The 2558-nt window shown below is 36.1% G+C and overlaps 1 protein-coding gene across 1 annotated transcript in view; it reads left to right on the top strand.

The window, feature by feature from the left end:
- Positions 1-235: 235 nt before the first annotated feature.
- Positions 236-2558, top strand: part of LOC111400448 (glycosyltransferase-like KOBITO 1) — an 8863-nt gene continuing 6540 nt past the window's right edge. The window contains exons 1-4 of the mRNA XM_023027864.1: positions 236-448; positions 1846-1898; positions 2156-2264; positions 2347-2551. Of these exons, the coding sequence (XP_022883632.1) occupies positions 236-448; positions 1846-1898; positions 2156-2264; positions 2347-2551 (580 nt within the window). The remainder of the gene's footprint in view (positions 449-1845; positions 1899-2155; positions 2265-2346; positions 2552-2558) is intronic.

The raw sequence follows: 2558 nt of genomic DNA, 5'->3' as shown, positions 1-2558 counted from the left end.
AGAAAATTGGCTTAGATTTTGATTCACATTGATTATTGAATTGAAATGTTGGCAGGACATACTTATCTCCAGTATAAGATTATACGACTTAACAGCTACATCCAACCATATGATACATGATAGATGTGCTTTTCTCATGCTGATTTGCCCACCGAAACCCAACTGCACTTGTTATTCACCCTAGTTCTTCACATTCCATAATTGATTTCATTATAAATTCGTTTCCTAATAAATAATGCGTCAGCATAAACGATTGGTGATGACTGATGACCTTACTATCTTCCTCTATTATGTGCAGATATGCATTACAACGAGTACGTCTGCTGGCTTAGAGCAGATTTTGCCATGGATGTTCTATCATAAAGTTATTGGGGTGTCAACCTTTTTTCTCTTTGTTGAAGGGAAGGCTGCATCTCCTGCTGTGTCCAAAGTCCTTGAATCCATTCCTGTGAGTTTGTATCCTGCTAGCCATTTTCTTTTGGGTCAAAATCTAATCTGCATAAACACTGTATTGTAAAATACTCTTGTATTTTCTTACTTATAACTAAAGAAATAAAGAAAAACTGGTTACCTGTCTTTAAACACAGTGAAGAGATGGCTCTACAAAGAAACGTGATCAGAGGACAGTATTGATATTTAGGCTTTGGTCAGTTGAAAAGGTCACTAGCTGTGACTAAAAAAAAAAAAAAACCAAACAGTTACGAGTTGCTTCTTAATGAGTAAAGAACATATAAGAGACCAATTGTTTCACATTATAAAAATGTACACAAGAAGTTAAATATAGCCCCCGTTTGATTCCCATTCTTTGGCCACAAAATGAAAAATATGTCCGTTGTCCATTACATCAAGCTGTCATATTTGACTTCCTATTTCTTGTGTGGTTCCATAACGGCTATATTTTTTATTCTCATTCTTAGAAAATGGGAATAAAACGGGGGCTTGTCGTGACTTTTTTGTAACTTCTTGTAACCTGATCCCTCAGTGTAACTTGATTTAAGCTGTATCAATAGGTTATGGTCACATAAGTTAAATAGGCTGTAGTATTCTTATTGAGAAACTTTCCAATTAGTTGACATAAGCTGACAACGGGCGATTATATTCCTGAAGAATTACTGATAGTCTGGTAATGTATAATATAAAATGGATAAGTTTGACCTCAAATAGAATGCTGGATAAGCCGTTATTGTAGGATGACTTTGATAACTTTGACCTCTATGAAATGCTGAATAAGCCATCATTGTGGGATTATTTTGACTTGAAAACTATCTGGTCTTCGGTTGAAGCTGTATCTTCAAAATGCAATTTATTGGACGGTTGCCTGATTTTTATTTATTTTTAATTTAGGAGCCCAGTGCTAATTCCGAAATTCATAGTGTTATATTATTCTGCTAATCCTTTAGGAGCTTAAGATTCAACCTACCCAACATTAGTTGACTCTTTACACATTACCATGTGATTTGAAGTTGAATGGAGCTTCTTCTGTCAAGTCTTAAGAGTCTTAGGTGGCTTTCGGTTTGGTGTTTGGTCTCTGAGAGAAGTGGGGCAGTAGTAGCCAGTATTTTGTCTTTATGAACATCAGTGATGAACTAGAACTCATCTACAAATTATGACCAATTTATATCAATTGCCAATTACTAGTCTTGTCTCCTGCCCAAACTCACCCCATCTATTTTTCTCCAAGTTCATGTCGGGCAGGGACCTGATTATGTGATAACTTATCTTGCGATATCTTTTCTGGATTCATGGTGGCTGTCACTTCAATCTGATGATTATGATATTCTGTGTTTAACGGTATAATGTTTTCATTCAGAATCAATGGGTGCGTAATTTGGTTATCCTTTGCAGGGAGTGAAAGTAATATACAGAACCACAGAGCTGGAAGAGCAACAAGCTAAGAGGTCGGTCACTTCTGATATGTGTTGGAGCTTGCTGACAGCATAGATAAATTATATGAAATAGACAAAGCCAACTAATTTTTCAATGGATACATTTTTAACATTTTTTAAAATCGTAAACCAACAACTATCTTTCTTCCTGTGTCTTACCATAAGCTTTCTGGATATAATACATTGGTCTCTTAAGTTACAGAAATTTTCATATGATATATTAGCAGTGGTTATCATTCTCTTACACCTTTTTGTCCCTGATGCTTCAGTCGGATCTGGAATGAAACATGGCTGTCAAGTTTCTTTTACAAGCCTTGCAATTATGAGCTTTTTGTGAAGCAATCCCTCAACATGGAGATGGCAATTGTCATGGCAAGGGTATGGATTATTACAAGTGTAGCAGAAATGTACCATTTTTTCTTGTAAAGCTAATCAAATATTTTGTGTATTATAATTCTAGGATGCTGGCGCTGAATGGATAATTCATCTAGACACTGATGAATTGTTACATCCAGCTGGTTCTCGGGAGTATTCTTTGAGGCAGTTGCTAATTGACGTGCCTGGGAATGTGGACATGGTTATCTTTCCCAATTATGTAAGAAATTTGGGCATCTCTTTGTTTCGGTGTGGGTGGGGGAGACAAACTGTTTCTTTTTGTGCTCACTGTATTCT

The sequence above is a fragment of the Olea europaea genome, chromosome 10 (genome assembly GCF_002742605.1).
Source record: "Olea europaea var. sylvestris chromosome 10, O_europaea_v1, whole genome shotgun sequence".
Taxonomy (NCBI): Eukaryota; Viridiplantae; Streptophyta; class Magnoliopsida; order Lamiales; family Oleaceae; genus Olea; species Olea europaea.
The sequence above is the reverse complement of the archived record's forward strand: the minus strand, read 5'-3'. Positions and strand labels throughout refer to the sequence as shown.